This window comes from Apis florea, unplaced genomic scaffold (assembly GCF_048593485.1).
Source record: "Apis florea isolate Af1SG1 unplaced genomic scaffold, ASM4859348v1 contig_37_pilon, whole genome shotgun sequence".
Classification (NCBI taxonomy): Eukaryota; Metazoa; Arthropoda; class Insecta; order Hymenoptera; family Apidae; genus Apis; species Apis florea.
In genome coordinates this window covers 2,895,747-2,921,185 of record NW_028256861.1, presented here as the reverse complement: position 1 = coordinate 2,921,185, position 25,439 = coordinate 2,895,747, and the positions used below count along the sequence as shown (strand labels likewise).

The window sequence follows — 25,439 nt, the reverse complement described above, 5'->3', positions numbered from 1 at the left end:
GTAAGTTTCATGATTTATTTAACCTTTTAATCTAATTCATCAACTAATCTTTCAATCATAACATTTTCAGGCATAGAATTATTGGCAACTTTTGGATCACCTCCAAGTTTTGCCTTTGCACATGCAATATCAGATAAACATTTAAATGTTCGTGGTTCCCAAATAGCCAAAATTGCTAATGATTTGCGATTTAATAATACATTACATCTACTTAATCCTTCTAATAGCACTTTTAAACCAATACCATGTTCATTTGTAGCAGCATCTATTCTAGTTTCCCAAAGCTATATGAAAAAGAAAAGATTAATTATATAATATTTTAAAGAAAATTTTTCTTGCATAATACCTCTCTCATATCTTGTTTTTTAAGCTTTCTTCCTTTTGTAGAAAATTGCAATGCTCTATGTACACTTTTAATAGTTAAGCTATAGCAATTTCTTCTCCTTCCAATATAATGCTGGAAAATTTTTATTATAATTAAAATTTTATTTTGCATAATTTTTTTCATTTGAATAATGTTGTATATTTACCGCAGCAAGTTTGAATATTTGTCGTTTACGCCAGAATTCATCAGGACCTCGACATCTCACAAATAACTGTGCAGTTAAAAATACCATTTTTCTTTTAAATTTAAATAAATAATAAAAATCAAATGTTTATATGATATTTATATATAATTTTTATTTTCATAAATATAGCGCACTACAATATGCAACCACATAACCTAATATTAATTTATAAAATCCCCAATTTCAATATTTAAAACACACTATATTGTAAAATAGTTACTTATATGTATATATATATATATATATATATACCTAACTAAAGTTAAAATATATCATATAGGGACTTTTTACGCTAAAGACTTGTGTGAAGATTTTGACTCGAAAATTTATAATAAAATAAATCACCAATCAAAAAACTAAACACTAATATAAATAAATGAATAAAATATAATGATTCAAATCAAATAATATTATAATTATTGGTTAAAAAATTACATCAAGATCAAGAGAAATTACAGTAGAAAATTTCTTGAAAATATATTCATATTCTTGTGTCTTCAAAAAATTATTAAATTTTATTCGAGTAACAAGAAAAAGTGCTTCTAATAAAATTATAATTTTCTAAAAATAATAAATACGTATTGTTTTTTATTATTTGTGAAAAAAATCTGTTTTACAAAATAAATTAAATTTTTAAACAAAGTTTTGTAAGTTTTATACAGTAAAATACACAATCACGTGTTGTATAATTCTGAAATACTTTTGATTATAATTTTTTTATTATATATATATATATATTATATATAAATTTTAATATGAAAAATAAAAAAAGGTAAAATAAGAATTAAATCTTGAATAAAATACTAATTTAGTATAAAATATAATAAAATAAAATATAGATTTTTGAAAATATTAAGTAAATTATTTCATTTATTTATAATGTTTAAAATGTTTTTTTTTTGTTATTAATAATATATAATGTATATGTACTTTTTTCAGTAAAACAAAAGTAACAGAAATGAATAGAGAAACAGACAATTTGGAAAATATAGATATAAATGATATCACAAATTCTGAAGAAGAATATTCTGAAAATGAACGCAATTTACTTAGAAAGATACGAGAAAGACAATCTTCAGAAAGTTATGATAGTGATTACGAAGTATATGGATTACATGAAGAAAATGAACAAGATCAAGATGATACTGAAAATGAAATACAAACAGATTCTATGGAATCTGATATTGAAGGATTACGAGAAGATTTTGATCTACCAAATGAAAAAGCTTGGGGAAAAAAGAAAAAAGATTATTATTCTACAGATTATGTAGATCCTGATTATGCCACTGCCAATCAGAAAGATTTAGTTGAAGCAGAAATGGAAGAAGAAGAGGCTAAAAATATTCAAAAAAGATTGGCAGAACAGTTGGATGATGTGGATTTTGGATTGGATATTATACAGACAACAAAAAATGATAATCAAAAAATATACGAGAATGCAGAACAATTTATAAAATCTGATCTCAGTAAACTTAGTAAAAGACAAAAGCAAGCAATAATGCAAAAAGAAAGTCCTGAATTTATGGTTCTTGTAAATGATTTTAAAGGTATTATAATAAAAAAAATTTATAAATTATTTTTAAATAAGATACAATTTAAAATATAAATATTTTCAATATATATTTTATGATTTAGATTATATGACTGAAGCAAAAGATTTATTAGCACCATTTTTAAAATTGGTTAAAAATGGTATAATGCCTAATTGCCCTGCTGTTTCTTTAATAAGGATAAAATATCATCTTTTGTTAAATTATTGTATCAATATATCTTTCTACTTGATGCTTAAAGCAAAAAGATTACCTATTAGTACTCATCCAGTTATAAAACGTTTAGCACAATATCGTCAATTATTAAATCAACTTGAATCTGAGCAAGGAAATTTAATTCAAGAAGTACAGGAAATATTAAAAACTAAAAAAGAAGAAAAAATATTGTATAACATATTAGATAACAATAAAATGAGCATCAATGAACAAAAAATAAATCATATCAATGAAAAAACAAATCATATAGAAAAATTTATAAATGAAGATAAAAATATATCTTCGTTAGAATCTGAATCTGATTTTGAAATAGAAAATAAATATACAAATGAAAAAATAAATTTACAGGATAGAGAAGAAAATAAAATAGAAAATATTGATACATTAAATACTATAATTAATGATGAAGGAAAAAGAGCAATTACATATCAAATAGCAAAAAATAAAGGTTTAACACCACATCGTAAAAAAGAACAACGTAATCCCAGAGTAAAACACAGAAATAAATATCGTAAGGCCAAAATTCGTAGAAAAGGAGCGGTATGTATATATTTAAAATAGTGAAAAATAATTATTCTAATAATAATTAAAAAATTATTTTTATTTTATTTTATAGATAAGAGAAGTGAGAAAAGAAGTTACTCGTTATGCTGGGGAAATATCGGGTATTAAAGCTAGTGTAAAAAAAAGTATCAAATTGAAGTAAAAAATAAATTTGCATTAAAATTGTTTTACATTAAAAATTGTAGAATTATCTTTATTTTCTGTATGTCTTATATTAAAATAATATATTTATTTATGTACAAAATACAAGTATAAATTTACTTAATACATTAATATGAATTCTTTTTTTATTTATATGAAATGTCAAAATAAAAAGATAGAAGAAATATTATTTAAACAAAAAGTAATATATAAACACAATGAACATTTATTTTTTCTTTTTTTTTATAACTATGAAATCATGACACATAGAATAGTAGATACATAATAGCATTGTATGATATAATTATGAACATTAAAGTTTGCATGAAATTAACTTACATTTTACTGTTTCATTGTTTACATATTTCTTATAAAATATTTTATAGTATTTGAACAATTGCAAACATAAATTTAATAGAAACTTAAACTTCTAATTTTGCCAGTATATCTGACTCACGGAATAAATGAAATTCTTTATTATCTTCAAATTCTACCTTAGTTCCACCATATTCTGGTAATAATACAATATCACCAACTTTGATACTTAAAGGAATGTGTTCACCTTTCTGAAATTAAATATCAAATAATCTTATTAAAAATAGATATCAATATTTTTTTTTTAATTCGTGATTAAATCATATTATTATAAATATTACATATTTTTAACATACATCATTTCTTTGTCCAGGTCCAATTGCTACAACAGTTCCTTGCAATACTTTTGCTTGAGCTTTTTCTGGTAAAACAATACCACCTTTTGTTTTTGTTATAGCTTCAGCTCTTTGCACAAGAACTCTATCGAAGAGAGGTATAAGTCTCTTAATGGCATTAGTTGCAGCCTATTATAAAAATATTAATATATAATCATAATATTTAACAATTTTTATCAATGTACATTTATAATAAATAAATCAAATTAATTACTTTAAGATCATACATGGCGCAATTTCACAAAATTTTTTGTAATATTTAAAATTAAAAAAAAAAAAGGTTAGTTTTTATAAAATATATATTTGATACTTATAAATGAAAATAAATAATGAAAATACAATATATATAAAATCACAGAAATTAATTTCTTATTTATAATTAATTTTACTATTAAATTTGCGATGTGTTGAATCACAAGCACAGAATAGAAATTATTATTATATGTATTTATTTTTGTTTTATTATCTGTTTTATAGTCATTTGTTTTTCTTTTCTTAATAACAAAAAAAAAAGAAGGAGGAAAAAAACCAATACCGGCCATGCGGCAAAATTTGTAGTGAGAAATTACTGAAATTACTATATTAAACAAAAAAACAACGAATGACAAAAGTATTATACATGATTTTTGATTTATTAATTATATACTTTAAAAATCAAAAGATAATTAATAGAAAATATATTTATTTATCTAATAATTTAGAGGTTATATTCATAAAAATGTTTTAAAAATTATAAAATTGATTTATTATTTTACATGAAAAATTTTAAATAATATAAAATATAATTTTTATTTTCTTACCATAGTTTCTAAAATTATAAACTTCAATAATCCACAGAGAACGTGTACTTGTGCACGTTGTGCAACCTATATACTGAAAGCGAACAATCTTTCTTGTTCTTCTCGAAGATTCCGAATGTGCCCCACCACGTGTTTATTGATTTCGTATTCGAGCAAGAGCAAGATTCGTTATATAATTATGTTATATATATTTTTATTTATTCATATATGATGTAAAATTTATTAAAAATGTCACTAAAATACTATTAAACGCATAAAATAATATTATAATCATTTTAGTTAAATACTTTAACAAAATTTTACAAGATAAAAAATATAACGATACAATACATTAAATAATTTTTTTAAAAAAATGAGTTCTAAAATTCAACTTTATTTTCATATGTTTATTTTTTATTATAATATAATAATATTAAAGTAACAATTTATTATTCTTAATTTTGCTACATTTATCACTAACATTTTACTTATCATCTAAATTATGTTATATATTGATAAAATGATTGGTAACGAATAAATATTATTTATCATAAAAAATTATTGAATAAAATATTTTCTTTTAATTTGCATGTAAACATAAAAATATAAATTAAAATATTGATAAGGATATTTTGATAAAGATAATTTTTTATATGATTCTATAATAGGTTATATATTAAAAATATTCATTTTCATCATATAATAAATATTTTATAGATTGAAATATTTTTTATCATTTGATATTTTTAAAATGAAATAAAGTTAAAATAATAAAGATTACATTTATCAAATTATTTACTTCAAAACATATTGATAATAATATGAAAAATGATTTAAAAATTCAATATTTTTAAATAAGTATTAAAAATAAAAGTATTTCATCAGAAGAAAATAATTCTTAACAGTTTTTAATAAAATTAATACATTTTTCTTCTTATTATTATTATTATTATTACTATTATATATTAATATTATAATTATATTTGAAATTGTTAAAAAATCATTTATAAACTAATTTTAATTTAGAGATTGAGAATCATTACAATAAAGAACATGTTACCGGTATATCGACGAACATGATTGGCGAATACAGGATGATTGCATCACATATTCTCGTACATTCTAGAACATAATCCCACACTAAGAAAATGATATATGAATATGAGATAAAGAATTAAATATTGTTAAAAGAAAGAATAAGAATAATTATAAGATTTTTATTTTATTTGTATTTTATTTCAATTAAATTTATTGACAATTTTAAAACATTTTTTTAATGATAAATACAAAGGTTAGGTTAAGATAGAAAGGAAAGGGAGGGGAGTATTTCCCATGTGTATCGTAAGCTCTCTTACATATTTCATTCTACTAGCGAGACAACGTGCGGTCACGCTGTGGCGATTTTCAATTACTTTTGTAACTACAATCTCTAATCAACGGCTTTTTCTCCTTCATTAGTCAAAGGTAAATGTTTTTATGATAATCTTGATTTGTTTCTTTATATATAAAATAAATATTAATTCTTTAATAATATTAACCGGCTAAATCTATTAAAATTTATTTTTCTTATATTTATTGTATATTTTATTTCTATAATTATTATGTATTAATAGGTTCTGTTTTGGAATAATTTTTTTTATATTTGTCATTTCAATGAATTTAAATTTTTTAAAAATGTTTAAAACCATAACCAAAGTTACGAAATAAAAAAGCAAAAGAATATTCATACATTCTGATAAATTTTCCTTAATTATTCTAAACTATGTGAGTTACTCATATTCTTTTAATGTAATAATATCTTGATTCTTTTTTTGCTTCACTTTTTTTTTCTTAAATAAGCCGGTTCGATTAATTAAATTGAATACTAAATTAAAATAATATGGGAAAAAATTAAATGAAAAAGAAATCATATATTTTGTATTATGTAAAAATTTTCGTAAAAAATTTCTTGGATTATAAATTTTTTAGAAGTAAATCTATATCATTCAATTTCTTCCTTGACCACGCGGTAGTTTACATAACCACGTTTATGTTAAAAGATCGTTAATCATTGTTAATCTTTGAAAATAATGAAAAATAAACTTATTTATTAAAAATTAAATTATTTAATTTAATTAATTATTTAATAATAATAATGAATTTTATTATTAAAATTTAAAAAATAATTTTTACTATGTTCCATATTTATAATATGTTTATATATATTTTTTTAAAACGAAAATATTCTAAATCAACTGTATTATTATTTTTAATATTTTAGATGCACAGATTACCAACCGTATTGCGAAGTGCAGCCTTGCGCCAATTACAAACTCGTTCATATGCTAAAGATGTACGTTTTGGTGCAGAAGTTAGAGCACTTATGTTGCAAGGTGTTGATATTTTAGCAGATGCAGTTGCAGTAACAATGGGTCCAAAAGGACGTAATGTTATCTTAGAACAAAGTTGGGGTAGTCCGAAAATTACTAAAGATGGTGTTACAGTTGCCAAAGGAGTTGAATTAAAAGATAAATTTCAGAATATTGGAGCAAAATTAGTACAAGATGTAGCAAATAATACGAATGAAGAGGCAGGAGATGGTACAACTACAGCTACAGTTTTGGCAAGAGCCATTGCTAAAGAAGGTTTTGAAAAAATAAGTAAAGGTGCCAATCCTGTAGAAATAAGAAGAGGTAAATAGAAATAAAATTTAATTTATTATATAATATTGTTAAATTTTTTAAAATATTTTCTTAATTTTTCTTAAGGTAAAATAATATTTATTATAATAATGGATATATTACAGGTGTTATGTTAGCTGTTGATAAAGTTAAAGATGAATTAAAAGCCTTAAGTAAACCAGTAACAACTCCTGAAGAAATTGCACAAGTAGCAACTATTTCAGCTAATGGAGATAAAGCAATTGGTAATCTTATTTCTGATGCTATGAAAAAAGTCGGAAAAGAAGGTGTAATTACTGTAAAAGATGGTAAAACGTTACATGATGAATTGGAAGTTATAGAAGGAATGAAATTTGACAGAGGCTATATATCTCCTTACTTTATAAATTCTAGTAAAGGAGCAAAAGTTGAATTTCAAGATGCACTTCTGCTTTTCAGCGAGAAAAAAATATCATCTGTACAATCTATAATTCCCGCATTGGAATTAGCGAATTCTCAACGAAAACCACTTGTTATTATAGCAGAAGACATTGATGGTGAAGCTTTGTCAACACTTGTAGTTAATAGATTAAAAATTGGCTTACAAGTGGCTGCAGTCAAAGCTCCTGGTTTTGGGGATAATAGAAAAGCAACACTTCAAGATATGGCAATTTTGACTGGAGGAATTGTATTTGGTGATGATGCAAATCTTGTTAAATTAGAGAATGTACAATTATGTGATTTGGGCGAAGTAGGAGAAGTTGTAATTACGAAAGACGATACACTTTTTCTTAAGGGCAAAGGAAAAAAAAGTGATATTGATCATAGAGCAGATGTAATTAGAGATCAGATTGTAAATACAACTTCTGATTATGAAAAAGAAAAATTACAAGAACGTTTAGCAAGGTTAGCATCAGGAGTTGCAGTTCTCAGAGTTGGTGGAAGTAGTGAAGTTGAAGTTAATGAAAAAAAAGATCGTGTTCATGATGCTCTTAATGCAACCAGAGCAGCTGTTGAAGAAGGAATTGTTCCTGGAGGTAAATATTTATTTTCAAAATTTTTTTATAAAATTTTAAAATGAAAGCACAATTATAAGAATATAATTATGTATAAAATATGTTTAATTTATTATATTGAGAAAAAATAATCCTATATAAATCAATGATTAAATAAAAATAAATTATCATAATTATTTTTAATATTTTTATTTTATAGGCGGTACTGCTCTTTTAAGATGTATTCCAGCTCTTCGAAATTTAAAAGCATCAAATAATGATCAAGAAACTGGAATAAAGATAGTGGCAAATGCATTGCGCATGCCATGTTTGCAGATTGCTCAAAATGCAGGCGTGGATGCTAGTTTAGTGGTAGCAAAAGTTAGTGATGGTAATCTTGGTTATGATGCTTTAAATGATGAATATGTTGACATGATCGAAAAAGGTATTATTGATCCAACGAAAGTAGTACGTACGGCACTTACTGATGCTGCGGGCGTTGCATCTCTGCTCACTACTGCTGAAGCGGTAGTTGCTGAATTGCCTAAAGAAGAACCTCAAATGCCAATGGGTGGTGGTGGTATGGGTGGAATGGGTGGTATGGGTGGTATGGGAGGTATGGGTATGTAATTAAATGAAATCCCATACAAAGACTGAATTTTACATCGCAGTTTGATCGCAATATTCATTACTTTTTTATAAATTGCGATTGTAATTGCAAATACATAAATATGATATATCGATCGAATGTTAAATGCTTAGGAAACTACCGTACTTTAAACTAAAGAATAAGGTGAAAACAAGTTCTTCACATACCGTTGTGATATTTGTTCTCGAGTCATTTATGTTTGTTTCGCATTCTAAGCATTATTGTTTTACTATATACATGCCATAACAAAAATTCATTCCTTTCCGGAAAAAACATTTATATTGACAGTTTATATATTGTTATACAAAATGTAATAACAAATGTGCAAACAAATAATATTACTGCATCTAAAAATAATAAAATTTAAGAAGTTTTGAATTAATGATGAATTATAAAAATATGTTTAAAAATTTGATCAACATGTCTAAATAATTTTGTATTTATAGAAAGCTATTCTTTTATTTCTATAATTAAAATTGTTAACAAATACTCGTATTCTTTTACTTAATCAAATCAAATAAAAAATATTTGTTTGCGACTATAAAGGTCTAATATAATCTAAATAATAATATCCTTTGAGAAATATTTAATAAATAAAGAAATAAATAAATAATGATGCAAATGTACAAACATATGTATTACAATAGGATAAACACACAAATTACTTCATACCTTTTTTTAAATGTTATGATTTATTTCCATTTTTTAGTCTTAATAAATGTATCTTTAAAATATATATTATTGTTGTTCTTTAAAGAAAAATTATTTCCTACATTTTTATTTTATTTTTATTCAAAAATTTGAAAAATGAAGTTTTATGTATAAAAAAATATTTAACCCAAAAAATAAAAATATTTGTTAATTAAATTAAATTTTATTACAATAAGAAATAGTTATTTATAGTTCTATTCAAGTAATTATTTATGTAATTACTAATAAGATATTATAAAAATTGCTGTAATATTTTGTAAATTAATTGAAAACAATATTTTAGTAACGACATTGAAAATATTTTGTTCACTTACTTCGCCATATATCTGCAGAATACTTATACATATTTTTCACAACAATTATTTTCAAAGAAATTGTGTTAAAATATTTTTATTTTATAATTCATTTACAAAAAAAAGTTTTTTTACCACAATTACAATTTGTTCATTTTGATATATGGGCAATAATTAATAGTTAATTAATAATCAATGATTAACTATTTTTGTTTATATTATTTGTACTTATATAAACGTGATAATATTACCACATTATCGTTGTATGTAATATTTCTTAACATTAATAATCAATATCCAATAAATCATGTGATTATTAAAATTGAAAAAATACAAAAAAAATGATTTATTTTTTATATAAAAAGTCAATGAAGTAATTTATAATGGTAAAGAGACAAGGACACAATATTTTTTTGCGCCAAACAGTTGTTTGTTGTATAACATATAAAAATATTTCTTTATTTAAATTCTGTATATATTCCTGATCCAATCGCCATATTTTAATTCGATAGTAAAAAATTCTATACAACCATTGTAAAAAGAAAAAGTAAACATATTTCTTGGTAATATGTGCTATTGGAAAAGAAATACAAAAAAATCTATGCTGACAATACAAATATCTATTCTTTCAGGAGATATTACAGTATATCTAGGCGTATTTGATAAAAAGCATAATTGTAATTCCTATATATTAACTTAAACTCCTATTTTTTCTATTTCATCTGCATCTTCTGTATCAAGATATTTTATTTTTTTTGCAAAATGTTTTTCTATATCTTTACATATTTGCATTGCATGCGATGAATCTACTAAATTAATAGCAATCCCAGATTTACCAAAACGTCCAGCTCGACCAATTCTATGTAAATAAGTTTCACAATCTGCTTGTCGATTTTGGTCCATTGGTAAATCAAAATTGACTACTATTGTTACTTGTTCTACATCAATACCTGCAATATATTTAAACTGTTAAATTTTTAAATAAATTTATAATTATACTTAAGTTATTTTCTTATCTTTATATATATAACAAATAAACACAAAATAAAAGCCTTAAATTAAAAGATAAAAAATAAAAATTAAGAATTGAATACCTCTAGCTAAAACATTGGTCGTGATAAGAACTTTCTCAAGACCAGCTCTAAAGCGATCCAATACTGAAATTCTTTGTTCGACTGTCAATTCCCCGGATAAAACAGCTACTGCGTGACCATCTTTTGTCATTTTTTCAGCTAACCAATTAGCTGTCTTTCTAGTCTATGTACAAATATAAAATACTATTTAAAATTAATATTTATTTTATTAATATTAATATTGTTTTATTTAATTTTAAAATAAAAGTAATGTATTCATTAATTTTCAAATTTAAAGATATCATACATGACAAAAAATAATTGCTTGTCCTATTGTAATTACACCATATATATTAGTGATAGCTGCATATTTTTCATCTAAATCCTTGCATTTGACATAATATTGTTTAATATTATCTAAAGTTTCTTCTTCTTTCAATAATCTTATTATCAAAGGATTATTGACTATAATTTCTGCAAATTTCATTACTTCTGGCTCATAAGTTGCAGAGAAAAACATCATTTGACATGTACGTGGAAGTTGTCTGTAAACAATGCATTTAAATGAAAAATTCAAATATATAAAATAAAGAAAAATATTATATATATATATATATATATATATATATATATATATATATATAGTTAAAAATAATTTTAATTATATATATAGTTAAAATTATTTTGTATATTTCTTCATTAAAATAATTACTTATGAATACGAATACACTGATCTTGATGACCTTGTGTCGCAATCATTACATCAGCTTCATCTAAAACAAAAACTGATATTTTACTTAGACTGAAGAATTTAAATTTAAAAGCCCAATCTAAAACTTTTCCTGGTGTTCCAATGATAATATGTTCTGTAACTTTTGTTCCTCGACTTACTGAAATAATGAAAAATATTTAAATAAATTTTTATTCAAAAAGAATAGATATATGTGATAATTATTTTTACTATATATTACTTTCTTCTCCTCTTACAGCATATTTTATTTTTATTTCATTACAAAATGCAGACATTTTTGCTGCTACTTCTCCTGTTTGTATAGCTAATTCATAAGTTGGTGATAAACAAAGTACTTGAGGATAATTTTTGGTAGTATCTACTCTACTGAGCATTGCTAATACAAATGCTGCTGTTTTTCCAGTTCCAGATTGTGACTGAGCAATCATATTTTGAGGTCTATAAACAAATTATTAGGAACTTTATATTATAATATTAATATAGCATTTATTGAATATTTTTATATTAAAAAACTTACGGATCAGCTAATAAAGTAGGTAATGCAGTTTCTTGAATTTTTGATGGTGCATTAAATCCCATTGCATATACTCCTTTTAACAAAGCTGGTTTACTATAATATATATTATAATATATAATCTTTTTTAAAATTATTACAAGATAAAAAAAATAATAATTAAAAATACCAACAGATGAAGAGCATCAAAGGATTTGACACTATATAAAGGTGATGATGGATCTTTTCTTTGAATTTCTATATCTTTTGTTGTTTCTACTAAACCTCTACGTATAATTTTTTGGAGTAATGATTTTTCTGCAGGTGATATTTGTTCATCCGCTACATCATCATCTTTGGAATCTGTATTTGTTGTATTTTCTTTAAGCTCTTTATCTATATTTAAATTGGAAACCTAATAATCATTATAATATGTCATTAGTATAATAAAGAAAGTAAAGATAACAAAAATATTTTATTATAAAAAAGACTTAAAATTATTATTCTATATAGATTTAATATGATTTAATTATTGAATAAATATAATTAAAATAATTAAAAAATTAAAAAATAAAATATTAAAAAAAAATAATAAACAATAATGAACAAACGAAAATGAGGTTAAGCCGGTGATATATACATATGACAAGAACATTACCTTCGCTGATAATTTTTCTTGCTCATCTACGTATTTACCCCAGTCAAGTTCAGTCGAAGCCATATTAACATCGATACATTCGCAATAATTAAGAAATTAATTTTAATTTTAATTAGAATACTAAAATGACACACTTAGTCGTCGTGATGCTCTAACTAATGTAGCGTCACGGTACGGCATAAACAATAACTAAGATATAAATATTTTTTAAAAATGAAATTAAAATTGCTATATTTATAAAAAATGAAAAATTAGTATTCTAAAAGTCTCAAATCTCTCATTATTTTAATTGTTAATTAATAACTTCGAAAAAGTCATTAAATAAAAAGTTTGAAAAGTTTTTAATCTAGTAATTATTGAACCTTTAATTAAAAATAATTTTTTTAATCGTAGAAATGAATAAATCTAAATCTTAAATAAAAATAACAAAAAAATTAAACATATAACAAAAATTAAACATATTGTGTAAAATTAGTTTTCATTTAATTTTAATTGTATATGAATATAATACTCTTACTAATAAAGAAGATAACTTTTTTAGTTATTGTTATAGTTTTAATTTAATCATTACTATTAAAAAAAAGAATAATATATTTTTAAAAACACTTATATATTTATAATTCTTCATGAATTTATTGTTCAATATATATTTTACTTAAAATTTAAGAAGTTATATACTTCGTTTATTTTAAAAATTATATAAAATAACTTTATATGATTTATTTATAATTTTATTTTATTTTTTTCAGTATATCAAATAATGAATATCTTCTACTTAACAATATTTATTTTTTAAAATTAAATATTGAAAAAAGCACATTACATTGAAATTTCATACTAATAAATGAATTAATAATATTTATAGTAAAATTGAAAAAAATAATTTAATATAGATTATGTTAAATATAAAAAATATGATGTAATTATTAATTCTTTATAATTAAAAATATCTGATGTATGTATAATTTAAACAAATATATAATATATTATAATTGTAAAGTAATCTAATTTACCTTTAATTTTATGTATACATAGGTATTAGTGTAATAATATTACCATAAGATAGTCTTTGGTAGATATATTATTTTAAATAGTCTTAATTTAAAATACCATACATTGTAAATGTAATTTATATTTTATATAATGACACATGTATGTTCCTGCATTTAAAATTACAAATTTACCAACTTAGCATATATACTGTGTAGTAAATGATAGTATTTAAATGCACAATATATTATTAGATACTATTATGTGTATTTTTATACGAAATATACATTTCATTTGACATATATACAAATTAAACTGTTAAGTTTATCTACCTTTGTTTATAAAGGCATATAATACAGTTTATTTGCAGCCAAAAATATTTTTTGCTACTTCTTAGATAATATATATTTTAAATGAAAATTATGTGTAAAATTTGAAATGCATGTATTCATATATAGGCTGCTTTAGTAAAATAAAATGTCGTTACTTTTAATCACGAACATGAACATACTATATATTTTTCTTCCTTTTTTTATCGAAATACGCTAAATTAGATGTGATTAATATTTCTGTTAAGAAACTTTCACAACTGTGTAGTCGTGGTCTTAGTTCCGTTCGATTGCGGTACAAGGCGAACAGTTATCAGCGAAAGGTCTAGCATTTTACGCTGGTATTTCTTGTGAAACACCATAGCAGCAGACTGCGTCTTAAACACAATCGTTGCGCTGCGCTCACCCATTTGTATGCTCTATAACATGAATAAAATATAAACAGATAATTATTAAATCAAGATAAACATTTTTAAAAAAAGTCAAGTATGATTATATTTTTTACAAATATTTATTAAAAACATGATAATAAATCAAGCAATAACATTTAAAATAAATATTTTTTAAATATATAAATTATATTCATATAAATAATTTATACTATATAGAAAATATCAAATAATGTATTAAAATATAATAATGTATAAATTCTGTATCTTTTTACTATATTTATATAATTTTAATTTATAAATATATTTATATAATTATGTTTATTTATAAATATAATTTTTTAACTTTCAGATTATTGAAGGTATTTTTCAAAATAGAATTAATTATTATATAATATTAACTGTACTTATATAATAAGGAAAACACAATGATTATTATTAAATGAAAATAATTATTTTTATTTTATTGCGATATGTATTATTAACTATTAAATAAATACAAAATGATGTTGGGATAATAAAACTTTAAATTACATCAATATGAATTTGCTATTCATATTATTTATATTAAACAAAATAAATGTGTACAATAAAAAAAGCGCATGTATTAGAAAATATGAATCAATACAAAATTTTGAACAATTGTATCATTACAAAATGATTTCCTCAAGAAAAAAAATTATAAGCAATATTGTTATCAATAGAAATATAATTCAGGATTCATTAATAATCATAAATATTAACTAAAATCATGTAATTTTAATAATTTTATATAATTACGAAAGTAATTATTGAATAATTAAAACAAATAAAAAAAAAAACATGCTAAAAAACTTATGTTGTATATTATTATCAAAAAACGAAAAATATTAAATTTATAATTTATAAAAATAAAATAACTGAAAAAAAGCTTTCAAAATTTGCAACAAAAATTAGAGTTTTAAACATTTTTATGCAAAGATAGTCACCTCAATTGTTCCAATGCCTTGACACATACGTCTAATTTGTGCTTCAGATGTACTTGCTGCTAAATTTTCTACTTTCACAGTATTCGTCTTTATTTCTGGTAATTTTTTTTGTTGTATTGGTGTTTTTTGAAGTACAACTCTTTGGTTACTTTGAGTATTAACGACAACCTTTTGTGCATTAGTATTTGTTACTTCTTGTATATTAATCACAGTTTTCTGGAGATTTCCTGGTGATTTTTGCCTAACAATTCTCTGTGAACTACCAACTTTTTGTCCAGCAATAGCCATTTTTCTTAATACATCAGTTTGAGTTTGGCCAATTCTTTGAGTTGAACATTGAGTATTAACTATTTTGTTTTGCATCAGTAGTTGACCTTTCTGCAAATTCGATATCGTTTTTTGTATAGTTGTGGCAACCTTCTGCGTATTTGATAACGGTTTTTGAATTACGATTCTTCGAGTTCCAGATTGAGAATTTAATACTTTTGTATGTTCATTTACTTGATTAATTATATGTCCAGAATTACTGTCTTTTGTAGAATCTATAGAATCATTGGATTGTATAGTTTGTATTGTTCTAACAATTCGTACACACGATGGCTTCTCGGGAACCTATAAAAAAAATAATTATTATATAATTTAAGTTATATATTTTACAGTTTTTTAATCCATCATAATTCATAAAAAAATAAGTAAAGAAAAACATTAATATTTTAATACTGATTAACATTTGAATAAATTAATAATTAAAATAAAAAATTGTTTAATAAGATTAATATTTTATTTTAAAAATTGTATTTAACAATATAATAAAATATTTTTAGTATAGAAAGATTTTAATAAGAAATAACAAAAATTTGAAGGAAATTAAAAAGAACAAAAAGTATTTAAAAATACATTTTATTGAAATATGAATAAAAAATATACAGAAAGTCTCATAGACATATATGTATATATTTTTTTCATTTAAAACATATAAATTATTATTTAAATGATGGTAATTAAAAACGATACTTTTCATGAATAATTAAAAAGTATATATCACTATATCTTAATGAATAAAGAAAATTGTTAACTTGATAGTTATTGCAACAATTGATTTTTATATATAATATATTTAAAATATATATGAATATCATTTTAATAATATAAATAATTAAAATTCTATATTCAGATATAAATATATTTATGCAATTTATATATTTTGTGCATTAAGCATAAATTGCTTATAAAATATAAGAAGAAATCAAATTTGTTAATCATACTAACTAAAAAATATATATTTAAAAAAAAATTATATTCATTTCTCATTCTATGTACAATTAAAAAAGTACAACATGTTTAATCATGTACCTCTGTAGATTGTGTATTGATAGGACGAGTTATTCGTCCTCTTCCAACATTAGTATGTCCTTTGATCATAGAAGTATCTTTTACTACTCCCAGAAGTGCTGATACAGGTTTTGTATCTTGTGCATTTTCATTTACTAAAAAGTAAATTATATTAATTATGTACATAAATAAATAATCCTTAAATCATTATTATTGATTTTATTGAACTAATTGTAATTCAACACGTATAGAATACACAGAATGTGTATATATGAATTTTGTTAAACTTATTTATTTATTTTAATATTTTTAATTATTGAAGATTTATTTAAAATAATTTTGTCAAAATAAACAATTTATCAAATTGTTGATATTTCATCATACATACATGTATTACTTTCGTTTTTAGATTCATCATTTTGTTTCTCCATTGCAGCCATTTTTCGTCGATTTTCCTTTTCACGCAGGATTTTTTCTCTAAGCCGCTTTTGTTCCTCCATTTTTTTTCTATATTCTTGCATTTCTGGATCATTTTCTTCGTCCTAAAAAGATTTGTTTTAAAGAAATATATAACATATTAATTAAGAAAAAATAAAATTTGAATTTATACCTTTTTATCATTATTCGTATTGTTTAAAGTATCTACAGTTCGCACTTCTTGAAGATTTCTATTACTAAGTTTTATTCGTTTTGGGCTCAAATCACGTAAAGGTCTATCTATAGAATCGGAAACTCTTTTCTGCGGTAATCTACTTCTTATTGAAGTATTCACTGGTCTATTATTAGACTTTTGTACATGATTTTGATCATAATTTTCGCGATATGTGGTTGAGCAAGTTCTATTTTTCGAAACGTGATCATTTCTGGTTTTTGATGATAAATCTCTATCGCGATAATTTTGATGAACTCCTCTGTGATCCTAAGATGAATGTCTTTCTCAAAAACTTAATAATTTTTTTTATTATTAAGATAATTAAAATTAATAATTTATATATTACTAACCTGTGAATAATTATTTTTCTGATCCCACTGATCTGATTTATATTTTAAACTGGATTCATAATTACCATCTCGTAGATAATTATTTTCTAAAGGATACTGTTTATTTGGAGTTCCAGTTTGATTCTTTTGTGACTTATTTTCTTGCCATACATCAGAAAAGTATGCATAGGGATCCTACGATAAGTTTCATAATTATTGTTCATCCAATATTTAATGAAATTATACATTTAACAATATTATGCTTTTACATATAATACATACATCACTCTTATTTTGTTGATAATTTTGTTGATAATGTGGAGGTCCTTGTTGAGTTTGATTATATGAACTTTGACTTTGATAAGGAATAACGGGTTGTGAAAACTGACCAGTAGGAATTTGAGATGACAAATTGGGAGTTTGTTGTTGAGTGGAATCCCATGCAAGTCTTGCTATTTGCATATTAAATTTAAAAAAGTATCAATAAAATGAAGAAATCAATATATAAAATTATATATTTAATCGATAAAATTTAACGAAAACTAACAATTATTAATAAAACTTACCATCATTCGTTGACTGAACGGCTCCTCGAAAGTGAGGATTGATTAAAATCTTGTGCCCTGGAGGTAAAGGTACATTGGGTACATTGGAAGTGGATTGTTGTGGTACAGGTAACGTATTAGTATTAAATTGACTAGTAGGTACTTGATCGGAATAGCCGGACCTCGAATCATAAACAGGTCGGTTTTCAAATTGAGCTGCTTCTTGAAAAGGTGGTCTATTCTCGAAGAGCGATTGATTTGGTATTTGATTGACATTAGGATGATTGATAAGTGGCCCCTGAGAAGAAGCTTGTCGTGGAAATCCTTGCATAGGTAATGGTTGGTTACTCTGTAACAATGGTGCTGAAGTTCCAGATACCACTGAACTGAGATTTCCAAGGAGTGATCCGGTATTTCCTTGCAACAATGGAGCTTGATTGTTTTGTATAAGCCGTGTTTGATTATCTTGCATAAGAGTAGCTGAACTTTGAAAAGGTGTTGTAGCTGCACTTGGTGCTGGTTGAATTTGAACATACGGTGGTTGATTCGATGGATGGTTGTAAGGTGGTCCTTGTAACGATCCTGGTAAACCTGCTCGAGATCCATAATCTAATCTTGGTCCAATTATTCTAGGACCTACTTGACTTTGAAATTGGTTAGGATTGAATTGCGGTCTATTATCTACAAAATGCGATGGACCTTGGAGCGAACCATTCGGAGAATAATGTTGAAAAGGTTGTACTTGAGAATTTTGTTGTTGATAAATAATTTGTTGATTTTGCATATTGTTTGGTACTCCGAGAAGAAAGGGTGGTCGTGTCTCAAGCAAAGGTGGTCTGCACGTCGGTGGTGGTTGATTATCGAAATTTGCATTGCGTGCATTACCAAACCTGATAAATTATGTTTTAAAAATGATTAACTACACTTTCTAATAAATGTTGCAATATTCTAATTAATATCACTATATAATCATTATGTATCTCGAAAATTGCAAGAATTGCGCGTACCTTGGATTAAAATTTCCCGAATTTTGTACATTAAATCTTCCTCCGCGACTTCCTCTTGTACTTCGACCTCTTCCACGGCCTCTAGACGCTAACTTGGATGGTTCAGATGTTACCACATTTTCTAAGGTATCTGGTATATGATTATTCATTTTTGAAGAAACAGTAGTTCTCTCATTTTGAAACCTGTTTCTTCTTTCTTTAGCTTCTTCGCATTCATCGTCTTCCAATCCTTGTCCATTTCCAGAATAAATCTTTGCATTTTTTTGTAGCTTCTCTCGTAGATCTCCCTTTTCAATATTACTCGACATATTAATACTATCGATTGCAGAATTACGTTCATCGTGTTGTCGCGTTTGCTCGCTTTTATATTCATTAATTTTCTCTTGTTCGTAATATTTTGACTGAACCTCTAGTTGGTCTCCATCGTCATAATAATCATTATCGTTTCTTCTATCAGTTTTGCTTCTACTAAATTCTATGTTTTCATCTTCACCATCTAAGTCGTCGAGTGCGTCGGTTACTCCTAAGTCCAGTACATCATCTGTTTCCTCTTCTCCCTTATAGCTATTCTGCTGCTCAGGGAATTAAATTGCCAAATATTTGTAATGAAAATATAATATTTAGCCGTAGTTGTTACAATCTACTCTTAATTAATTGTATTTTTATCAATACGTAAAAAGTTATTCTTTCATAATTAAAACGAAGATATCGCATAATATATAGATTTTGTTTCGCAAAATAGTTTTTTTTTTTTTTTTATTTCTATCAATTTATCTTTCTTCTTATGAATTTTCTTAATTATTAGTAATCACTAATAATAAAATTTATACGGCAAAATTTAATCGCAAATATCTCGATAAATTTCATTGTTATATTCATGCAAATATTATAACAAACAATCAATTAGAACAGTAAAATATTATTTTCTAAACAAATGAAACGATATATCTGATATCTCGCAATACGCAATATGTTACAATTCCAGACTACAGCAGCATGATGTATTATAATTCAATTATATTTTCATTATGCATTATTTTACATAACATGTGCATATATATATATATATATATATATCATATAATATCATATAAGATATATATACATGTATATAGTATATAATTTATTTTTTAATCTTATTTTTCATAAATTATATTAGATATTTTTTTAAGTTTGAATTTTTTAATTTTTTAAATATTTCATGCTACTGTTTTTTTTTATGAAAATGAAAATAGATACATGACTTTAAATACTATACGAATTGATATGTAGTATCAAAAGAAAATGTGATAGTGTTACGATTATTCAGAAAAACGAATAACATTACCTTCTTACAATATCATTTATCATGACGATCAAATTTGACATTTTTTTTTTTTTAACATAACAAATGAATGTTTTAATGAAATTAACATCATGCAAACTTCATTAAGAAAAAGAAATTCGGAATATTGAAATATATTTAGAGAATATTGTTTTTAATTTTTAATATATATTATAAAACAATAATTATATAATTATATTTTATTTTTTAAGAAATTTACATATAATTTTCTTTCTAAATAAAAAATTAATTACTATTATCATATGAAATTGAAATTTTAAATATAATTTCAAGAAATTTATAAAAATATGTATGTATTATAATTTATAATTATTTTATTATATAAAAAAAAAACTTTCATTAAAACATTCTCTATATGTCTGTAATTTGTAGTAATATTTAAATATATACATTATATATTACAAAACTCAATAATACTTTAAATAGTAATTTATAGAAAAACTACAAACACATTACTGGCACATTGACAGATTTGTATAATATTACTGCTTCAATTATTTTAATTATTAACATTAATGCTGCTTACAGTATCTAATAATTGTTTAACAAACAGGGAAAAGGAAATATAATAAATATAAATAACATAACAAATTAGGAAATATTAATACATAAAAATTTTTCATAATGGTCTAAAATTTAATAAAATTATTTATTAAATTTTAAATAATAAATAAAATACAAAAAAAAATAATACAAAGGATAGAAATTGTTTGTAACTATATTAAACTATATTATATATATAATGAACATGAAGAATAAATATCAATAGATTATCTTTCATTTTCCCTGTGTAAATTATGTTTTATTAAACATGTTCTTTTTTTCCTCACAGTTTTCACAATTTTTCCTTTGTTCACAATTTTTTGCATATTATCATAAAACTGAAAAATTTCACAGAAAATTATATAAGCTAGCAAATAATATGCAATGTCTGTATTATTTATTACAAAATTTTTGCTTATGCAAAAATGTTTAATAATTTTCACGCATTTACTTTAAACTTTGAATACAATTTCTTATAATAAGCATATCATATTTACGCTTACAATTTTGTAAAATATTTATTAATTTCTAAAAGTTTCAAATTTTTTAATCAAAATATATCTTTGTTTAGTAATATATGTAATTGATTTTGGTTATTATTATTTTGGTTATTTAAATAGATCGCTTTAATAAACATCACATATATAAAGTGATTCTATACATTAGCAAATAATATTTTGTGCCTAAAACAATTCTATTACACAATCAAGAATATGTAACATTAAGTTACAATTTTAAATTTCTTTATCTTAATTATAATACACAAAGTAAGTAAGAAAGAACTAAGTTCTTGCTTGCTGAAATATATTATTTATAGAATACATAGAAAGTATATAATCTGTTACAAAAACAAATTAATATATTTATAATGTATTGTACGCACGCACGCGTATATATGAATTACTTTTCATAAAGTTTAGGAAAATGATTAGAAAATTCATAGTAGTAATAGTCAATAATTTATAGTTTACAATTCTCAAATTCATTTTAATTAATGATAATATCTTGATCAGAAGTATTATGTTATAACAAAAATGAATCAAAAAATTTCATATTTTTTTTAACTGAAATTAAAATTTTTTAAATATTTGATATTAAATTTGAATATTATATTATATGATGATACATAATGGTGAACTAATTTTCATTTAACAACAAAATAATGGTCCAGCAATATGCTCACCCTCTCCAATTCATAGTCATCTGCTAAAAGAGCCTCTTCTTCATCATTGCCTAGATCATATTCATCATCTCCGAGATCTTCATCCAACAATGTATCATCACTAAAATAACAAATAATTATAAAAAATATATTATAAATAATCAAAGTTACAATTATATTATTAGTCAATTTTTTTATAATAAATTAATAATACAAAACTAATACAAATTTAAATTATTCATATAAATATTAATATATAATATAAAATTAGCAATTTTTAAATATTATTATATAATAAAAATTATTTTAATTTTATATTTATTTTGATCTATTATAACACACACATTATAAACAAAATCAAATTGGATAAATTACAATACTATACTACTTTATTATATTAAAATTTATTGTTTCCAATATAATATATAAATATTTTTAAATTATGTTTAATCAATATGTAAAGACAATAAATTTGTATTAATAAAAAAATTTATAATACTTATGAAAAAGAATGAAATACACGAAAGAGTAATCAAAATAATGTTTATTAAAATAACCATATATACAATAAAAATAGATATTTTCAGAATTAAATTAAACTTCATTTTATACATTGCCAATACAAGTATTATATTTCAAAAATTTTATTAATTGTAAAAATAATAAATAAATAATTCAGGAAAAAGATGGATGATGAAGAAAATACAGTATAAGTACGTCACTATTAACAGTAATAATAATTCTAACCTCAAACCAAAACTGATATGACCGAAAAATAATGATACTAAATTTATATATATATTCAAAAATTAAATTAAATTCTAAAAATTTACTAAAATATTCGTTCTTTATAATAAAAAAAAGAAAAATTCTTACTGTTCCGACATTGTATATTCACTTTCTTGCACTTGAGTGAAAGTCAGCAATCTGTGATGGCTACGAGATATGTAGTGTAGTGAGCGTTGCGTAGGTCACATCGATTTAATTTCGATATATTAATCTTATATCGAAATCTCGAATTGAATGTAATATCATAACAAATATAACATGTGTTATTTTTGTTATAGTAATTTTGAATGTACTATAAAATAATATATAAATATAAAATAAAACATATTAAATAAAATATTAATATTATTAATTAAATTATTAATTAAATTATTAATATTAATCGAATATAGATGTTATATTAATTTGTATATTTATGTTTGAATTTACACAAGTATAAATATATATAATGCTTAAATTTGTAATATACTTCAATTTATAGTATATAAATAAATCTATATCAATATTTAATATATATGCATATATGTATATTGAATTATATTATATAAATTAATATAATATAAATAAATAAGAATATTTAGATTCAATTTAAAAAAAAAAATGATTTACAATATGAGCCTATTCTTTCATTTTATAAATAGTGATATATTATTACATTTACATAAATATAATTTAAAGTTAATAAGAAAATTACACAATAAACCTATAATTTTAGGAATAGAATCTAGTTGTGATGATACAGCTTTTGGAATTATTGATAGCAATGGAAATATTTTAGGCGAATCAATTAATTCTCAATATTTAACTCATTTGAAGTAATTTAAAATTATTATTAATAGTTTCTTATATAATGTGTAATAAAATTATATATAATTTGATAACTTTTATATATTTTAGTTTTGGAGGAATAATTCCTACAATTGCAAGATCATTGCATGTAAATAATATTACAAAAAGTTGTGAAAATGCATTGAGAACTGCAAATCTAAGAATAAAAGATATTGATGCAATAGCTACAACTGTAAAACCTGGTCTTCCTATGTCACTTAATATTGGAACACAATTTGGGAAATATTTAGCAAAAATTGGAAAAAAACCATTTATACCAATACATCATATGGAAGCTCATGCTTTAACAGTAAGAATAAATAAAAAGGTATGAAATACAATACAATTATAAAAAATTATATAAAATCTAAATATTTTACTAAAAAAAAGTTAACAAGAAAAATGACATAATTTTTATATTATAGATTGATTTTCCATATCTTGCTTTATTAGTTTCCGGAGGCCACTGTTTATTAACAATTGTTGAAAATGTAAATAAATTTTATTTACTTGGTACTAGTATAAATAATGCACCTGGTGATATTTTTGAAAAGGTAAAGTACATAACATAATTAAACATAATCTCTATTTTTAATTATATATTATTTTTTATATATCAAATATATATTTATAGGTTGCACGAAGATTAAAATTAAAAAATATTCCAGAATTTAGTACATTAAATGGAGGCCAAGCTATAGAAATTGCAGCAAGTAAAGCTTCAAATATTAATCAGTTTTTTTTTCCATCTATAATGACACAATTTCGAAATTGTAATTTTAGTTTTTCTGGATATATAAATCTTTGTAATAAGTACATTAAATTAGAAGAAGAAAAATATAATATAGTTGCAGATATGATAATTCCTGATGTATATAATTTTTGTGCAGCATTTCAATTAGCTTTAGTAACACACATTTGTCATAGAACACAAAGAGCAATGGAATTTATTAATAAAATGTCATTATTTCCTGAAAATAAACGCACATTGGTATGCTAAAAATTAAAAATATTAATATAATTTTCAGTTTTAATTTAATGTATATTTTTTTTTTTTTTATTTAATAGGTCATTTCAGGAGGAGTTGCATGTAATAATTTTCTAGCTAAAGCATTGAATATTGTGAGTACAGAATTAGGTTATACTTTTATAAGAACTCCTTCTAAATTATGTACTGATAATGGAATAATGATAGCATGGAATGGAGTAGAAAAATGGATTCAAGATATAGATGTTATTAGAGATATAAATGAAATTGAAAAAATTGAAATACAAAAAGTAGCCATACTTGGAGAAAATTGGACTAAAAAAGTAGAAGAAGCAAATTTAAAATGTAAATGGATAAAAATAAAGAAAAAACTTTTTTAAATTATTTAAAAAAATAATATGAAATATACTTATTGTTATATTGAAATATACTTAATGATATAATCTACAAAG

At 22.7% G+C, this 25,439-nt stretch overlaps 7 protein-coding genes across 10 annotated transcripts; 3 read left to right on the top strand and 4 right to left on the bottom strand.

Annotated features, from left to right (window-relative positions):
- Position 1: 1 nt before the first annotated feature.
- Positions 2–827, bottom strand: mRpL20 (mitochondrial ribosomal protein L20). Its single transcript, XM_003691111.3, has 3 exons — positions 531–827; positions 347–457; positions 2–284 (listed from the first exon to the last, which is right to left on the bottom strand). Exons 1-3 carry the CDS (start codon positions 615–617, stop codon positions 27–29), a joined length of 456 nt encoding a protein of 151 aa, XP_003691159.1. The 5' UTR covers positions 618–827; the 3' UTR covers positions 2–26.
- Positions 828–840: 13 nt separating this feature from the next.
- Positions 841–3,143, top strand: Sas10 (UTP3 small subunit processome component Sas10). 2 transcript variants are annotated; one of them, XM_012495350.3, is made up of 4 exons: positions 841–1,341; positions 1,509–2,116; positions 2,205–2,875; positions 2,952–3,143. In XM_012495350.3, the coding sequence occupies exons 1-4, from the start codon at positions 1,325–1,327 to the stop codon at positions 3,039–3,041; spliced, it is 1,386 nt and encodes a 461-aa protein (XP_012350804.2). In that variant the 5' UTR covers positions 841–1,324; the 3' UTR covers positions 3,042–3,143. The 2 variants fall into 2 exon arrangements, with proteins under 2 accessions (XP_012350804.2, XP_086772255.1); XM_086916129.1 differs by having other exon boundaries at positions 938–1,216.
- A 100-nt stretch (positions 3,144–3,243) lies between these two features.
- On the bottom strand, positions 3,244–5,614 carry LOC100868196 (10 kDa heat shock protein, mitochondrial). The gene is made up of 3 exons (XM_012495356.2): positions 4,551–5,614; positions 3,712–3,879; positions 3,244–3,606 (listed from the first exon to the last, which is right to left on the bottom strand). Exons 1-3 carry the CDS (start codon positions 4,551–4,553, stop codon positions 3,463–3,465), a joined length of 315 nt encoding a protein of 104 aa, XP_012350810.1. The 5' UTR covers positions 4,554–5,614; the 3' UTR covers positions 3,244–3,462.
- On the top strand, positions 5,599–9,548 carry LOC100863756 (Heat shock protein 60A). The gene is made up of 4 exons (XM_003691238.3): positions 5,599–5,993; positions 6,790–7,201; positions 7,315–8,205; positions 8,384–9,548. The coding sequence occupies exons 2-4, from the start codon at positions 6,790–6,792 to the stop codon at positions 8,791–8,793; spliced, it is 1,713 nt and encodes a 570-aa protein (XP_003691286.1). The 5' UTR covers positions 5,599–5,993; the 3' UTR covers positions 8,794–9,548.
- A 349-nt stretch (positions 9,549–9,897) lies between these two features.
- Positions 9,898–13,774, bottom strand: Dbp80 (putative ATP-dependent RNA helicase Dbp80). Of its 2 annotated transcripts, none has more exons than XM_003691107.4 (8): positions 12,792–13,774; positions 12,328–12,548; positions 12,158–12,250; positions 11,861–12,078; positions 11,602–11,779; positions 11,197–11,434; positions 10,911–11,073; positions 9,898–10,766 (listed from the first exon to the last, which is right to left on the bottom strand). In XM_003691107.4, the coding sequence occupies exons 1-8, from the start codon at positions 12,852–12,854 to the stop codon at positions 10,513–10,515; spliced, it is 1,428 nt and encodes a 475-aa protein (XP_003691155.1). In that variant the 5' UTR covers positions 12,855–13,774; the 3' UTR covers positions 9,898–10,512. The 2 variants fall into 2 exon arrangements, with proteins under 2 accessions (XP_003691155.1, XP_012350803.1); XM_012495349.3 differs by having other exon boundaries at positions 12,324–12,548; positions 12,792–12,982.
- Positions 13,383–23,347, bottom strand: LOC100863637 (uncharacterized). The gene is made up of 11 exons (XM_003691237.4): positions 23,259–23,347; positions 22,404–22,503; positions 19,333–19,904; positions 18,347–19,215; positions 18,063–18,232; positions 17,802–17,975; positions 17,410–17,718; positions 17,188–17,341; positions 16,821–16,954; positions 15,468–16,079; positions 13,383–14,529 (listed from the first exon to the last, which is right to left on the bottom strand). The coding sequence occupies exons 1-11, from the start codon at positions 23,267–23,269 to the stop codon at positions 14,365–14,367; spliced, it is 3,270 nt and encodes a 1,089-aa protein (XP_003691285.3). The 5' UTR covers positions 23,270–23,347; the 3' UTR covers positions 13,383–14,364.
- Positions 23,348–23,542: 195 nt separating this feature from the next.
- On the top strand, positions 23,543–25,438 carry Tcs4 (Threonyl-carbamoyl synthesis 4). 2 transcript variants are annotated; one of them, XM_086916134.1, is made up of 6 exons: positions 23,543–23,986; positions 24,069–24,327; positions 24,425–24,553; positions 24,634–24,990; positions 25,068–25,121; positions 25,195–25,438. In XM_086916134.1, exons 1-6 carry the CDS (start codon positions 23,772–23,774, stop codon positions 25,207–25,209), a joined length of 1,029 nt encoding a protein of 342 aa, XP_086772260.1. In that variant the 5' UTR covers positions 23,543–23,771; the 3' UTR covers positions 25,210–25,438. The 2 variants fall into 2 exon arrangements, with proteins under 2 accessions (XP_086772260.1, XP_012350743.3); XM_012495289.3 differs by having other exon boundaries at positions 25,068–25,438.
- Position 25,439: the final 1 nt, after the last annotated feature.